Here is a 14,826-nt window from a genome sequence, read left to right as displayed (position 1 = left end):
CTATTATTATGTAACGCAATACAAACTACATCCTCCGAAATGGCCATACAGTTGAATCAACACCTCCCTAAATCAGTAAAACTGAACACTATGTAGGATTTATTGCAGGAGTTGCATTCGTTTTAGCTAGGTGTACCTCCAGAGTGTAAGCTCTAAATTCATTCATTCATTCAGCTCTAAATATACTTTGAACAAATACTAGTTATATATCTTGTTTTATAGTATAGCTACATCAGATTCAATAACTCTTACAATTTAAAATATTAGTAGGATACTACTGATGATGATATACTGATATATAAGTGGTGAAATTAAAAAATACTCCTAGATATAGTGTTAATTGTTTTATAATGTACTTCTTTTGCTGTTGGGGGAGGAGGAAATGTTAAATATTTTGTGATAACTTTATTACTATCAGTTTTACACGTTTTTATTCTAATGGGACATGGGAAAGATGCTGCAGTTCTATTTCACTTTTATTATTACATTGTCTGTCACCAAGGTTATAATTACAGATGTACACATGTCATAATACAGGAACCACAGAAACAAAGGACAGTGAGCCTTTGATTAAATGAATCAAAGGAGATGGAATTGCCTGAATTACACCATCATATTCCTTTATGGTACATGTGGTCCCATATTTATAAAGAAACCCATCTAAAGTAAAATATTCCCGAAATTACACTTAAACATTCAAATTCATAAAAAGGGTTGTATGACAAGATATGCTTATGAAATGAGAGTTTCACATGTAGTGTTATGTATTATCTTATCTTACATCCATGGTAGTCAAATTCAAGTTATGATTCGAGGAAGTAAAACAGTGGTTAACCCGCCCCGGATATGAATTCGGGCGGCAGCGATGCATTATGGGTAAAGTATAGCAAACATTGCCACAGCTAACAACAGCTAACGCTTCTGATAGTAATTGCTACTAGTGAAGTAAAAGTCGACACTTTTTAAAATCCCGAGCAGTGTAAATTACATCGTCTCTTCATGTCACTCATAGCTACAACGCCGTATGAGCAGCACATGATGTGGAACATAGGGGTTAACGTTAATGGTTGTGTGTTCACAACCCGGAGCCGACGATAGACATGGTCCGTAGACGAAGCGTAGTTTGGGGATTTTTTAAAACCGTCGACTCAGAGTCGGTCCAGTGTCTGCTCTGCAAGGGTTATCTGGTCAAACACGGTCAGGGCACCACCACGACCATGCTGAGACATCTGCGTGTCAAACATCCCTCCGAGGTCAAGAAAAGAAAGGGTCGTGCAGGTGAAATTACCTCCGTCCACGGCCATCGAGACATGGAGACGGACGGAGAACAGTTCTGCTCCGGTATGGTTACTGAAATCACCTGCACCTGCTTTAAACCATTTTACAAGCTTCGGGGGATACATAGCAGGCCTTTTTTTCAGCAGACATTTGACTTGTCAGTAATAAAACACAGCAATCAAACAATCCAGTCATCATTAAGTTATTATTTACTGAGACGTGTCAAAATGTCTTCCATGAAATAGGTCTATTAATTTTTAAACCCACTTCTCTTTACACTCACGCGCATCAAAATCAGATTTAAATGTTTTTCCTACAGTCATGTCTGACTCACTATAACAAACATATGGCAGTGTAGTTGACAGTCTATTAAAATAATGACATTGTTGGCATTGTTAGTGCTCTACAATGGAATTTACGTTAATGATGAGTTTGTGGTAAATTAAACTAATCAATCAAAGGTATTGTGTCAAATGTCTGTCCATAGAGGGCAGTAGTCAAAATGCTTTAGGTCACACTCAGCTAATTGTTCAAGCCATTTGCAAAGAATTTGTAAAGTATTTGCTTCTCAAATGTGAGGCTTTGGTTTCTGTTTCTACATCATGGACTGTAGGCCAGACAAAACAAGCTCTTAAGGTCTCACATTCGGCTCTGGGAACTTCATACACTGAACAAGCAATCAATTATTAAAAAAAACAAAACATGAATCAATAATGAATCGTTAGTTGCATCCATAATTATAACTTTGTTTTCTTCTTGTTTAGTGGAAGTGGCACTGGAGGACGAATATTTTGACACCATGAACACGGGGAATGAAGCTGAGATTAAATCTGCAATTAAAGGCATCCAGGAAGCTGCAGGTCCAGCAGAACAAATAACACATGAAGAGGCGAGTGATGACTGCCTTGTGAAGCGTACACGAAGTACACGGAGCCTGATTTGGAATCACTACGAGCGCTTGGACAGTTTGGGTGCTGCTCGTTGCCGCATTTGCATGAAGAAGTTACAGTGCTTTGAAAGCGGCAGCACCAGCAACCTGCATCGGCACATGTCAAAGAGACATCCGGAGGTGTTTTCTCAGCTAGTGGCCAGCAAGCAGAACCCACCTCCGTCCGGCTCATCACAGGGCTCAAATGCTAACGGTGACACAGCGACACCACCTCAGACTGTTGGGGCGACAGAGAAGAGACTGTTGTCAGGTAATGTTTCATGGCTCATTGCTGTTTGTGTATGTGATAAAGTCTGACTTTTTCAAAGGCGTCTTGCTGAATAAGTGAAATATATAAACATGCTTTTACAAAACCCACCTCTTCATTTAACAGAAGACAAATGTTGAACGTTGTCCAAATGCTCACAACCCGGAGCCGACGATAGCCATGGTCCGTAGACAAAGCGTAGTTTGGGGATGAGTTTGTGGTAAATTAAACTAATCAATCAAAGGTATTATGCCAAATGTCTGTCCATAGAGGGCAGTAGTCAAAATGCTTTAGGTCACACTCAGCTTTTTGTCATCTTTTTCTGTCACATCTGAAATAATAAGAATCCATAATTAGTTGTTAAATCAAGTAATTGATCAGGACAAAATTAATCACCAACAATTTTGATTATAGATTAATTGTTGAAGCCATTTGCAAAGCAAACATTTGTAAAGTATTTGCTTCTCAAATGTGAGGCTTTGGCTTCTGTTTCTACATCATGGACTGTAGGCCAGACAAAACAAGCTCTTAAGGTCTCACATTCGGCTCTGGGAACTTCATACACTGAACAAGCAATCAATTATTAAAAAAACAAAACATGAATCGTTAGTTGCATCCATAATTATAACTTTGTTTTCCTCTTGTTTAGTGGAAGTGGCACTGGAGGATGAATATTTTGACACCATGAACACTGGGAATGAAGCTGAGATTAATTCTGCAATTAATGGCATCCAGAAAGCTGCAGGTCCAGCAGAACAAATAACACATGAAGAGGTGAGTGATGACTGCCTTGTGAAGCGTACACGAAGTACACGGAGCCTGATTTGGAATCACTACGAGCGCTTGGACAGTTTGGGTGCTGCTCGTTGCCGCATTTGCATGAAGAAGTTACAGTGCTTTGAAAGCGGCAGCACCAGCAACCTGCATCGGCACATGTCAAAGAGACATCCGGAGGTGTTTTCTCAGCTAGTGGCCGGCAAGCAGAACCCACCTCCGTCCGGCTCATCACAGGGCTCAAATGCTAACGGTGACACATCGACACCACCTCAGACTGTTGGGGCGACAGAGAAGAGACTGTTGTCAGGTAATGTTTCATGGCTCATTGCTGTTTGTGTATGTGATTAAGTCTGGCTTTTTCAAAGGCGTCTTGCTGAATAAGGGAAATATATAAACATGCTTTTACAAAACCCACCTCTTCATTTAACAGAAGACAAATGTTGAATGTTGTCCAAATGCAAACCTAAATAAAATACAATCTAAAATACAGTAATGAAAAATCATCAGATTGGGAACTATATTATCAAAGAGTAAACACATAAGAATATGAGGAATATCAATACTCTGTGCTGTGGACACATTTCAGTTTGTAACAAAAAGTATTGAGTTTAGAAACCTAGCCAAATGTACATTTGGTTTGAAATATCAACCAGGTTTACATCATCACAGCTGGAGTTTCAACTGACAGTTGGAATAAAGTTTTATATTTCTCCTTGTAAATTTCTTTATAATCCATCTGGAAATTAAGTAAATATGAAGGTAAAATTGTTAGAACATTATTTAAGCACTTATGTACTCAACCGCTCAAGTACTTGTGTTGTCACTTGATTCTCTCAATAATTTTAAGAAAGCAATGTGGTATCTCTGCAACCATAATCACCTAATGTACGTTGAGTGGATGAATCTAATCTAATGCTAAATTAATATCAAGTTTTTTCATTTTGTGGTTCTACTGTATCCAAGATTATGACCTTCTCTTTCCCTCTTCTTACAGGTTTGATGAGCATTTCAAGAGCGTCTGTAGGAGAGAGGCATGTGTTAAGGAGAGAGCAGCAAATGATAGAAGCTCTGAGGAGAGCGCAGAGGGAGGAGGCTCGGGCTCTGGAGTATCAGAGGGAGCTGCTTGAGAAGCTGCGTGCAGCGAATGCCAGGGAGGCAGCTGCAGAGAGGGAGCAAATTGAGTCATTGAGGAAAGCACAGCTGAAGGAAGCCAAAAACGTTAATATACAAAAACAAGAGCTGCAGAAGGAAAAGACAGAGCTACAGAAGAAATGGGAAGAGCTTGAGCAGGAAAGAAAAGATCTTCTCTTGTTTTCCAGACAGCAACCTCCTGATTGTGTTTAAACATGACTGTCATGTTGCTATCTTCACCAATTTCAGGTTTTCTATGAATGCTTTGGGACTCATTCAAATACATGATATAAAAATCAGAGGTGACGCTCACAACATTTTAGACGTGAAAATACTTTATTTTTGCTCTCGCTGGTGTGAGGGCTTGAAATGATCAGCCAAACTAATTTGCAACTGACCTGATTCCTGTTTTTCATTGTTTTTTTTTCCTGCCACAATACGCCATGTTGTCACTAACAAGCAGTGTGATCCTGTTATGAACCTTAATTGACTCTGTGACTTGAATTGAGTCTCTTGTAGAGAAAATTCATTATAAGAGCAGCAGCATCTGTGCTGGTCAGATAATATGTACAGTTGGCCTTGTGGTTCTTTAGACTTTTGAAGTAAGAGCATCATATTTTCATTATTTGACATTTATGTTAAAAGATGATGATTAGGAAAGACATAACGTTGAGAGGGATCATTAAGTGTAAACCAATGTAGATTTTACATTTTTCATTTTGGTTAAAATGTTTTATACCCCAACTGGAGCATTGTGGGCTCCTGTATTCTACAGGGACGCTGTCGGTAGTGACATTAAAATATTGATGTACATGAGAATATTTTGACGAAAATGAGATTTCTGCACACTCTTATTAAATGAATACATCACTAATGTTTCAGTTCTTCGTGTCCCTAATCAGGGAGTTAGTAACCTATAGCAGAGAAGGTTTTATTGGGAACTTAAGTTTGAAAATGTGTACAAGGTGGTAGTGAAGTCAGATTTATCTAGAGTAACTGGGATATTGTTCCTGGGAATGCAAATTGCAAATACTATTTAATTTTTCAAATGTAATTATTAATGAACTGAGCATTAAAACTTAACTTCTGTTCCCCTCCAGTGTATTGGTGTGGTGACAGACGTTTCTGAGACAGATACTGTGAAACCTCAGCAAATAAAACCAAAACCAAAGCTTGATTACCAAGCAAGCACAGTGGGCAACAGACCCAGGGCCCCAGACCCTCTGGAGCCCCAAGTACCCCAAGATCACAATATAACAATATTTATTATATTATATATAAGAATTGTTTCGTAATATATGCATCACTCAAGAATAACAAACTGTACTGTAAAATCTAGTTTTAATACTTTCATTGTTTAAGTTTATATAATATATAAAATACTTGGTGCATATTTCTAAATTATATGAACTGACACAGCAAACCTGAGTTAGGGTGCTATTTTGCCTGCATTTTAAGTACAGAAACATACAGCGCATGCGTTGTATTTACAGTTTCACCCAGGACTTGACTTCTCAGGTACTGCTACTGTGCTGCCAGAGCAAGCGCCAGTATCAAAAAATGGCGATGTGTGAGTTTATGCTATAGATAGTTACGGACAATTTTACGGTCACGCTCGGAGTTACGTTCGCTCAAGTTTGAGACGAGGAGGCAGCGTTTCTTCTCTGTAGCCCACTTTACCCTGCGAACAAGCGCTGCCTGACAGGCTGCACCAAGGGGGAGTTTGTAGCTGGTGACGTGGGCTCCTGAATCTGTGTCGGTGGCGGAAGATGGCTGACAGCGGCGGACCCGTGGCAGCGAGAAGATGCGACTCAGTGTCGTCTGTGAGTATGGAGACCATCTCAGGCCTGACGGAGCTGGAGGACCTGGAGAAAGTTTACCAGCAGCTCTGCGTGGAGGAGGTCCGTATAAACGACGGTTAACGGCGGTTTGTTTGACGTGTACACTCACTGTCGTCATCAACGTACGCTGTACGCACGGGACGCTGCTGGCCCAAAACACTACTGAGGGAGAGAACTCCACTGTGTTAAATTATGGCTAAATGAACTTAAAACTAGCAAACTAATGACTTGTCCTTGCAGCTTAGCCTAGAGTTACTGTTTACTATTTTCTAGACGAGGCGGAAGACGGAGCTGACGTTAGCAACTGAGTCGCCTCGGTACAAAACACTTCACAACACCTATCTGACATAAATAACAGGAAGGTTTGGCCACATAATTGGTTCTGGTCTGGATTTTGACTCTACAATGTTTACCATACATTTGCGACAGCTGGTTAGTAGTTAATGGCTTGAAACAGTTTGTCCCATCAGGTGAATCAGAGTGAGATCTGTTACCATCATTGTAAGACCACCCTGAAGATGTACCCTGCTGCCACCAGGCATGTATGTCATGTTTAGGTATAAATTATCTTTTTTATAATTAAATGTTGTGCAGCTTTTATTAAGGAAACATATGACAAGACAAGCACCCCACTCCAACCTAGAAATGTCACTTAGAAGTGTGTCCTTCATCTCCACTGACTGATATGACTGCTCCCACTTCACAGCCCAGCACAGATCTTTACAGACTCTCTTTACGCTGTTAGATCATCTATATCTGTTTTGAGACTTTTAAAAGATAAGAGTTGCGATCGACATGTATATCAGAGGAGATCATCACAGCTCATCAAATGAAGAAATGTGACAGTGGCTGCAAAGAAAAGGACAAATTGTGCAAAATAAATACTAATGGTGTGTCCATATGATGGGTTTTTATCCATGCTTTGTCATTAAGCACAACGACCAAAGTAAGGAATAAATTATTGTTCAGAAATCCTGAAAAGCTGACTAGAGAAAGCAAATAATTAATGTACAAATGCTCCAAAAGCCTGAATTTATAAAGATGTGGAGTCCTATAATGGCTAAAGGTTATTCAGCTCACCCTACAATCTCTTAAACTACATACATGCCACCTTTTCTAATAACATCTACATGCATAGATAATAACTAAATGTATTTGATTTATTAGAATTATTTATATACGTTTCGCTAAATAATATGAAGGCAGTTGGACGCTGGATACAGAAAAACTGGCATGTTAAAATGTGACATTGTATTGAAGTTGTAGTGCGCTATACAGACTTGTGTATATTGTGTACAGGATGCTGAAACCAAAATAAAATGAATATTCATGTTGCTCATTAGATGTTTTGTTTTCTCCTGTAATACAGAAAGAAGTGGAAGCTGAGCTGGACAGGCTGGTGGGGCAGGAGGGGACCATTCACACAAAGATGCTGGCACTGCAGAGAATGGGGTACAGTTTGTGCAGATTATTGTAGTTTCAAAAGGACCCGATCATCATTTATTTGAGCTGCGTTCTTTAAACTGTGTCTTTGCTCTATAGGCCCAACCTACAGTTGATCGGAGGAGATGCCAGTCAGCTGTCGGGCATGATCACATTTACCTGTAGCCTGGCTGAAAACGTCAGCAGCAAAGTCAGACAGCTAGACCTGGCAAAGGTAAATACACACACTTATTATGTCTATCATAGATGCAGCATCAATTCTGCAATGTCGGGGATGTAATGTGGTTATAGTGCCAAATCATAACAGAAGTTATCTCAGGGCACTTATTATATGATTATATAATATAACATATTATGATTCATGTAATTGTTGATACAAAGAACTTACAATTTTAAACTGCTGCTGACAGTGTGTGTGAGGTTTTGATTCAACCTGTTTATCATCATATCAGAGATCATATACTGACCTCTTCAGAATCAGGTTTATTGCCAAGTAGGTTTTCACATACATGGAATTTGCCTCGGTATTTTAGCGCATTACTGCAACAATAAACATTGTAAAAGAAAAGAAAAAGAAGTACTGCAAGTCAAGAATCTTAAATATAAAATAGAGATTTACAATAACAATTATGTAAAATATATCTGTTTTTAAAATGAAAAGAGCTGTGCAGTGTTTAAAACAAAGAGGATGGAGTGTGCAAATGTTCACAGTACAAAGAATATAAAGAATATGTCTCTTAGCGCATATCTTATTTTATTTTTGTAGACTCGGCTGTATAACGTCATCCAGCGTGCTGATGACATCCTCGATCTGAAGTTCTGCACAGATGGTGTGCAGACGGCTCTACGTAACGAAGATTATGAACAGGCTGCTGCCCACATCCATCGATACCTCTCTCTGGACCAGTCAGTTATTGAGCTGAGCAGGCAGGGAGAAGAAAGTATGAGGCCTCCGGTTCTCTGACGTAGTGCATCGCCTTACGCTGCAGTGAAGAAGTACAGTAATCTTATTTGATTTTTTGCGTTTTCGCACTGTACTTTTCTCACTGCAGTGTAAGTAGCAATATAAATCAACTGCAAAATACATAGAATATATGTTTAGACTTGCACTGTAACACTGTCAATGCATCATGTCTGCACAGGCAGTGCTGTGGATGCCAGTCTGGTAATGCTGCAGGAGGCAGAGCAGAAACTGAAGGTCATCGTTGCTGAGAAGCTAGATGAAGCTGTAGCAGCAGTCAACCTCGCACAAGTGGAAAGGTTTTTCAAGATCTTCCCTCTGTTGGGCCTCCACCAGCAGGGCCTCGCCCGCTTTGGCCAATATCTCTGCAGTCAGGTCAGTTGTGGTTTTGGTCCCGTTTGTGTGCTTTCCTGTCTGAGATGATCTCAAAAACTTCAAATAACTTTTGGTGTAAAAATAGGCCATGGACCAATGAAGAGTTGGTTCGTTTATTTTTTGAAAAGGATTTCTTCTTCTATCACAACGTGTATTTTGATGAAGATCATGGATCCAGATGCATGTTTAAAATTTCTAAACTTCCTGATCCTTATCCTGATGTTGCATTGCATTTAGTATGAGAGTGTCAACTAAATGCATAAATTAGTAAAATGTTCCCACTCTGTAAGTACAACAAAGAGTTAATCTGATGTTATAGGACTGGTTGATCATATGAGATCATGAATATGGATATCATAAACCAGCTTTTTTGGGGGGTGGGGGTCAGAAATAGTCGCAGATATGTTATGTCTCTTTCTTTCTGACTTTTTCACAGCTTGCCTCCAAAGCTGAGGAGAACCTGCTCTTGGCTACAGGAGGAGACCTGGGCGAGAAGAGAGCACCGCTGGTATTTGCAGACACTCTGACACTGCTGCTGGAAGGTGAAGAAACAGGCCTGATACTCTGCGTGTGTGTGTGTGTGTACACTTTCCTTTATTTGCTTGGAGTGGCCTCCACTAATGTGTTTGTGTGTGTTTACAGGTATAGCTCGTGTCGTTGAGACTCATCAGCCTATTGTAGAGACATATTACGGTCCAGGCCATCTGTACACACTCATCACTCACCTTCAGCAGGAATGTGACCAACAGGCCCAGAAAATAGTCGACAAGTTCATCCAGCAGAGAGGATACCACAACAAGGTGTGCATGACCTCTGAACTGCATGACGTTGTTGTTTTTACTGCGTACCTGCACCCTCTGTGAACTCGTATCCCTTCTGTAGTTTCAGATTGTCCAGAGCAGCATGATGAAGAGCGTGCCGGGGGAGAGGATCGAGCCCAGGTATTTGTGCTTGTCAGCAGCATCCTGCTCTGTGTTTGTCTCTGTGGTGTTTTTATTTATACCTCTGTCTTACATGAACAGGGAGCTGGACCCTGTTCTGACAGAAGTGACCCTGATGAACGCAAGGGCGGAGCTCTACCTGCGCTTTTTACGTCGTCGCATGCTGGCCGATTTTGAAGTTGGGGATGCTCAGAGCGTCACACAGGGTAGTTTTATATTAACATGTGGTGACGCATACACGGATGCCTTTTTGAGATGCGGAGCTAAAAATCTAAAATCTAAAATATTAATGAGTTTGTTTTTCCTACATTTCTGAACACTCAGAGCATCAGCAGAATGTGGAGAAGCTACTGAAACACTGCTTGCTGAGCAGGACGATGCAGGAGCTGATTGGCTACTACATTCCAATGGAAGAGTACTACATGAGAGAGTCTGTTAACAAGGTAAATTACTCACCTCTATATAGTATTTGTATATTTGACAAAATGATCTTAAAGGGGAACTGTATACAAGTGGGAGTTCTAGTGCATGTGTGAAAAAAGTTATATAAACCCTTTTGTGTCTCCAGAGGGAGCTGCATGAAATCTGATAGATAAATGACGTCACTTGAGTCAGCATCGGTTGAAGACGACACGTTTAAAAAGGAAAGAAATCTGGAGGTTTAAGTTAGAAAGACGTGAGCTCACCAGACTTCTGTAGCTCCTCATCTCTGCTTGAGACTACATTAGCCGCTACTAGCATAACGCACCCTAATCTGTGACCGAACTGTCAGCGGTTACAGTTGCATTTTGGGTAATGTAAACTCCAGATTTTGACAAGGAAGAAGAATGGGTGGAATAAAATGTGGGTGGATATCTCTGTGTGACGGTGTTATAGTAGCGCAATGCGAAATTGGTGGAGTGCTCTTTTAACTCACTTACTAGCTTTTCCTGAGCTTTCAACAGCATTTCATGGTCTTCATCAGTTTGCTCAGTTGTAACGGAGATCCGTTGGCCATAAGTCTTTAATGGTCCGTGCTTCTATAAAGAGTCTATGCACCTTGGAGATTTTAGTTTAGACTGTTGATTCACTTTGATCCAAAGTGATGAGAAAAATACACATGCTGTGATGTTTTAGAGGCTTAATGCAAATATATAGTTCTATGAAGTTTTAAGTTTACATATTTTCCAAATACATATAAGATTAAGTAACCTCGTGGGCCTCTTTTAAGAACAGATATGAATAAATAACAGACAACACTGTATTTCTCACATTAGATGTAATATTTATTAATTGTAATTAAGAACATTCAATTAAATTAATTAAATAAACTGAATTTTCCTCCTCAGGCTGTTACTATGGATACATATGAAAAGGGTCAGCTGACCTCCAGCATGGTGGACGACTGTTTCTACATTGTGAAGAAGTGCATCAGTCGAGCTTTATCCAGCTCCAGCATTGACTGCCTCTGTGCCATGATCAACCACGCGAACTCTGTGCTGGAGTCTGACTTCAGGTGCTCACTACTTTTATTCATTTTTTTTATTTCTTTTGTTTGTTTTTTGAATACATTTTCATGTCTCATGCCTGTGTGTGCCCCTTCCTGTCTCCCTCCACCTCTTCAGGGAGGTGTTGTATAATAAACTGCGGCAGGGCTTCCCAGCTACGACGCTTCAGGACATCCAGCGTGGCGTCAGCAGTGCGGTCAGTCTGATGCAGAGCAGCTTACAGCAGGGCAAGTTCAACACACTGGGCATCGAGAGCGCTGAACACGCCAAGGCTGCATTTCTAGTAAGGCAAATACACTCACACGCACACACATATCTCTCGCTCTCTAGCAGTATCTTAGAAATTATTGGCTAGACTATGATGACAAAAATTAAACATTAAAGTTTTTTGTATGACTTTTTATTTTTTAAACCAGCAGCAGAAATTTAAGTGAGTGAATCAAATGCATGAATAACCCCCTCTTATTTAAGTAAGGTAAGTAGTGCTTTAATTTTTTAAATGGCTCTTAGCTGAAGGAAACATGACTTCAAAAACCTTTTAACCTGTTTGTCAAAAGGTAAATTGGAATCAAGAAACACTTCAAGGTTCATAGAGGTTCAAGGACCTTAGAGGTCAAAATACTTGTGTGCAGATTATATTTTCAGAGAAAGACTGAATCCTACTGAACCATATCGGCTGTAAGAATCCTTTATTCACACTTTTTTCCCCCTTTCGGTCTCAGGTGACTCTGAATAATGTTGAGGTGTGTAGTGAGAATATCACAACTTTAAAGAGGAACCTTGAGGTAAGTTTTACGTCTGTGCTAGTGCTCTGAGTCTCTTCGAATCATCTTGTCATTTATAATTTACCTCATTGCTTGGAAATTTACTCCCACAGAACGACTGCTCCAAGTTGTTCAATCAAGGCGCCGGCTCTGGTGAACAAGCCAAGATTGAAAGCTGTTTGTCTGACCTCGTCAACACATCCACCAAGTTCAAAGATCTCTTACAGGTTGGAGACGCACACATACATTGATCAGTGCTTGTCGGCTGAGAGTTGTGTCTTACAGTAGGTGTGTTATTAAAGGATTAATGTGACAGACCAGTGTCCACAGCAGAGGAATACAATTTCTAATTCATTAATTTAATAGGGAAGTTACTGACAAAAAAAATACAATCCAACTTTGTTGAGATCCGGTGATATTTTTCCTAAATAAACAGAAATTGAAAGGAGATACCTGCCCTACTGGTGTGATTTAAGAAGAGGAAGGATGAAAACTTTATTTTTATAGCAAAGTAAAGGAAAGACATGTATTGGAGGTAAAAGTTTAATACACTGATGTGATTTTATTTCACAGGAGGGCCTGACTGAGTTAAACACAACAGCCATAAAGCCTCAGGTCAAACCCTGGATCAGCAGCTTCCTGTCCATCTCACACAACATAGAAGAGGTAACGGTCTCGGAACAATGAACAGAAATGAATGAGAGGTCATGAAACATGTCTCTATAACTGCTGTCGTTCCTCACAGGAGGAGTTTAATGATTATGAAGCTAATGATCCCTGGGTGCAGCAGCTCATCGTTAACTTGGAGCAGCTCATGGCAGAGTTCAAGGTCTGAGCAACATCTCAGCTATGACTTCAAATATATATATATATTCTCCCTTTTTTAAACGTCTCTGTGTCTCCTCACCAGACGGCCCTCTCTCCTGTCATCTATGACACACTGACCAGCCTGATGACCAGTTTGATATCTATCGAAATGGAGAAGACCGTCCTCAAATGCTCGTTCAGCAGGGTGAGGAGTTGGGCTCAGCCACAAGGTGGCACCGAGCACCCTTTGCATCACTTCACATCACATCACATCTGACACACATGTGGTGAAAAGCCTCAAGCAATGATTTATTAATGAGTCCAGAAAGGCCTGCAGGAGAGGATGCTTCCTCTTGGCACGATAGCATCTTGCTATTTTGAGCAGTGCGTTCAGGGGAAACCTCAAAATAAATGCTTGTACTTTGTACAACATGTTGTCTGTATTGATTGTTTCTGATCTTTTTGTTGCAGCTCGGAGGGCTGCAGTTCGATAAAGAGCTTCGGTCTCTTGTGGCGTACCTCACCACTGTGACCACCTGGACCATCAGGGACAAGTTTGCTCGTCTCACACAAATGGCCACCATCCTCAACCTGGAGCGGGTAATTTAGATCATGTTACCCACACATACACAGAATACATTAGTGTAAAAGCTCATCTTATGTGTTTTATCTTAACATTTGTAGCAGTTTACACCAGTGGTTGAATGAAAGTACATTTACTCAAGCACAATTTTTCGACATACTTGTACTTTACTTATTTCAATTTTAGGCTAGTAAATACTTGAACTACATTTAAATTGGAAATATTGTAATTTTCACTCCACCACATTAGCTCCACCTCAACCAACCACCTTTTTATACTGCAGGTAACTGAGATCTTGGATTACTGGGGACCAAACTCGGGCCCCCTGACGTGGCGGCTGACCCCGGCGGAGGTGCGTCAGGTTCTAGCGCTGCGTATTGACTTCAGAAGCGAAGATATCAAGAGGCTGCGACTGTAACTCACAAACCAGCTCGCTGGTTTATCAGTGATTGCTGTGCAGCACCCACCTTGTGATGCTTTTCACTAAAGAGCTCTGCACAATCCAGGTTTAATCCATGTTTCTGTAAATGGACGTGGGCAGGGGCACAGGCAAATGGCCGGGGATTTCTTTTTGTCGGAAGCAGAAATGCTCATTGCTCATCCTGGAGATTTCTGCCTTCTGCTCCACACCCGGCTGATGTCGGTCTGTGTTACAGCTCAGCTTTTAGGGGCATGGTTTGTGGTTACGAACAATTTGCTATGAATGATCTGTAAAATATGAGAATATTCTCTTAAATGTGTAATTAAAAAGTGTAATCGTGTCACACCGGGAGTTCCAGCCTTTTTAACCTGTAACTGGCTCTGGGAAACGAGGACACACTGGGACTGAGGAGAGGAGCTCTGCGTCTGTCGGTGAAACAGAGCAGTAATGAACATCATACCCATTAAACTGACAGAAGCAGGTCAGACAGCTGATCCAGCCTAGTCATTCAATATATGAATAGCTCCTTGTCTGTGATGATGGAACACTTTTAACCTAATAAATTGAGAGCCGCTGTGCGACGCCTCTGATCCCTGCCATCCACCACATTTCACGAAGTGCTGCCCTATTGCCATGCAAGACCTGTTCCCAATCTTTTAGACATATTTCTGACACTAAATACAAAGCTGTGTTCACCAGGCAATGAAGCATTAAAAAGTGCTCCATTCTCATAATGTTCAGCCTAATTTCCTGGTCTAACCTTAATTCTGTGCGCAGATTAAAGCAGGTCAGTGTGTATTTAAACTTTTGCTGAGAGGACG

General features: G+C 40.6%; 2 protein-coding genes across 3 annotated transcripts; both read left to right on the top strand.

The window, feature by feature from the left end:
- Window positions 1–1,192: 1,192 nt before the first annotated feature.
- LOC139283886 (uncharacterized) lies at window positions 1,193–5,256 on the top strand. The gene is made up of 4 exons (XM_070903959.1): window positions 1,193–1,341; window positions 2,043–2,477; window positions 3,124–3,558; window positions 4,246–5,256. The coding sequence occupies exons 1-4, from the start codon at window positions 1,218–1,220 to the stop codon at window positions 4,593–4,595; spliced, it is 1,344 nt and encodes a 447-aa protein (XP_070760060.1). The 5' UTR covers window positions 1,193–1,217; the 3' UTR covers window positions 4,596–5,256.
- Window positions 5,257–6,151: 895 nt separating this feature from the next.
- On the top strand, window positions 6,152–14,583 carry cog4 (component of oligomeric golgi complex 4). 2 transcript variants are annotated; one of them, XM_070903873.1, is made up of 19 exons: window positions 6,152–6,283; window positions 7,593–7,675; window positions 7,766–7,880; window positions 8,433–8,607; window positions 8,809–9,002; window positions 9,439–9,544; window positions 9,645–9,802; window positions 9,885–9,943; window positions 10,025–10,149; window positions 10,268–10,386; window positions 11,272–11,438; window positions 11,548–11,713; window positions 12,153–12,215; window positions 12,308–12,421; window positions 12,768–12,860; window positions 12,940–13,023; window positions 13,105–13,206; window positions 13,473–13,601; window positions 13,868–14,583. In XM_070903873.1, exons 1-19 carry the CDS (start codon window positions 6,152–6,154, stop codon window positions 14,000–14,002), a joined length of 2,319 nt encoding a protein of 772 aa, XP_070759974.1. In that variant the 3' UTR covers window positions 14,003–14,583. The 2 variants fall into 2 exon arrangements, with proteins under 2 accessions (XP_070759974.1, XP_070759980.1); XM_070903879.1 differs by lacking the exon at window positions 12,153–12,215 and having other exon boundaries at window positions 6,153–6,283.
- The last annotated feature ends 243 nt before the right edge of the window (window positions 14,584–14,826 follow it).

This window comes from Enoplosus armatus, chromosome 1 (assembly GCF_043641665.1).
Source record: "Enoplosus armatus isolate fEnoArm2 chromosome 1, fEnoArm2.hap1, whole genome shotgun sequence".
In the NCBI taxonomy this organism is placed as follows: Eukaryota; Metazoa; Chordata; class Actinopteri; order Centrarchiformes; family Enoplosidae; genus Enoplosus; species Enoplosus armatus.
This window is presented reverse-complemented; position numbering and strand designations above follow the sequence as displayed.